This window comes from Pundamilia nyererei, unplaced genomic scaffold, assembly GCF_000239375.1.
Source record: "Pundamilia nyererei isolate P.nyererei 1_Seehausen unplaced genomic scaffold, PunNye1.0 scaffold06560, whole genome shotgun sequence".
Lineage (NCBI taxonomy): Eukaryota > Metazoa > Chordata > Actinopteri > Cichliformes > Cichlidae > Pundamilia > Pundamilia nyererei.
The window spans coordinates 28-1,138 of NW_005193961.1; the positions used below are offsets into that span (position 1 = coordinate 28).

A 1,111-nucleotide genomic window follows, 5' to 3' on the forward strand; every position below is an offset into this window, starting at 1 on the left:
CACACACACACACACACAAACAAACAAAACAGGATTACTGTAGGAGACGATTGCTTGATAAATATCCAGGTATCTTTTAACAACTAGTGAGACTCTAAGCAACTCATCTCTTTAATTCATTATTTATGTACACTGTTTGGAGTTGTTTTATGAATGCAGTGGTCTGAAAATGAAACGTAATGACCAGCCAATGATAATCAGCACTGTCATGTCCTTAGCAAGACTTCAGTCTCTGATATTTGGTCTATACATATTCTCTCGAGAAAAGAAAAAAGCATGGATGTTATCTTTTTATGGCACTTTACCCATCCCAAGGGAATGGGTTGGGTTCATAATAGTGGTGATAATCCACACTTACCTGCCAGGTTATCCAGAGGGAGGCCTGGGTTTATGAGGTTGCTGTATGGCTTTGTGTACCCCAGCTCAACCCAGTTACTGTGACTGTAAAAGTCCTGAGAGTGCAGAGAAACACATGTTACACAAACCTCATATAACCTCCATACTTAAATTTCTGATTGTATGGCTGTTCCAATACCTTTTTAATTTAATTCATTTATGCCCTGGTGTTTTGTTGCACCCCTCTCACCTGTAGTGTGTGAAGGGCTCTACCCAGTGTTGTCCTTGCAGCCTGAAAATTCTCATTGTGAACGTTAGCTTTAATGGCCACCATGCCCTGTGTGATTAGGCTCCGCCCCTCCAAGAAAGCCTCAGAGTTGAAGTGATGTGGAGCACTAAAAGATTTTTTTAACATATAAGTGAGATCCTTGCCTTACCATTTGTAAAAATGTAATTTAATTATTCCATAGGTTGTTATTCCACGATTTTGCTTTACCTGTTGACAAAGTCGCGATCTACCAACCCATTCTGGGCGTAGATCTCTTGAAGAGCAGAATGAAATTTGGCACCAGACACCTCTCCTGTTGCTGTGGGACCTAGACAGGCTTGCACCAGCTCTTCAGGAGAGGAACCCTAAAGGGTAAAGTTATGAAGTTCAAAAAAATATTCCTGTTAAAAATGAAAAGGTGAGTACAAAATACATTTTACTTTATGAAAAAGAAAGCTCAAATTGTTAAAAAGCCTATAAGTTCTATTAAACACACACACACACACA

At 39.5% G+C, this 1,111-nt stretch overlaps 1 protein-coding gene across 1 annotated transcript; it reads right to left on the reverse strand.

The window, feature by feature from the left end:
- Nucleotides 1-358: 358 nt before the first annotated feature.
- On the reverse strand, nt 359-969 carry LOC102207516 (von Willebrand factor A domain-containing protein 7-like; the record flags this gene model as incomplete). Its single annotated transcript, XM_005755991.1, has 3 exons — nt 359-452; nt 587-731; nt 833-969. Coding segments are annotated over 3 exons (376 nt in total), but the record flags the coding sequence as incomplete, so codon positions are not given.
- Nucleotides 970-1,111: the final 142 nt, after the last annotated feature.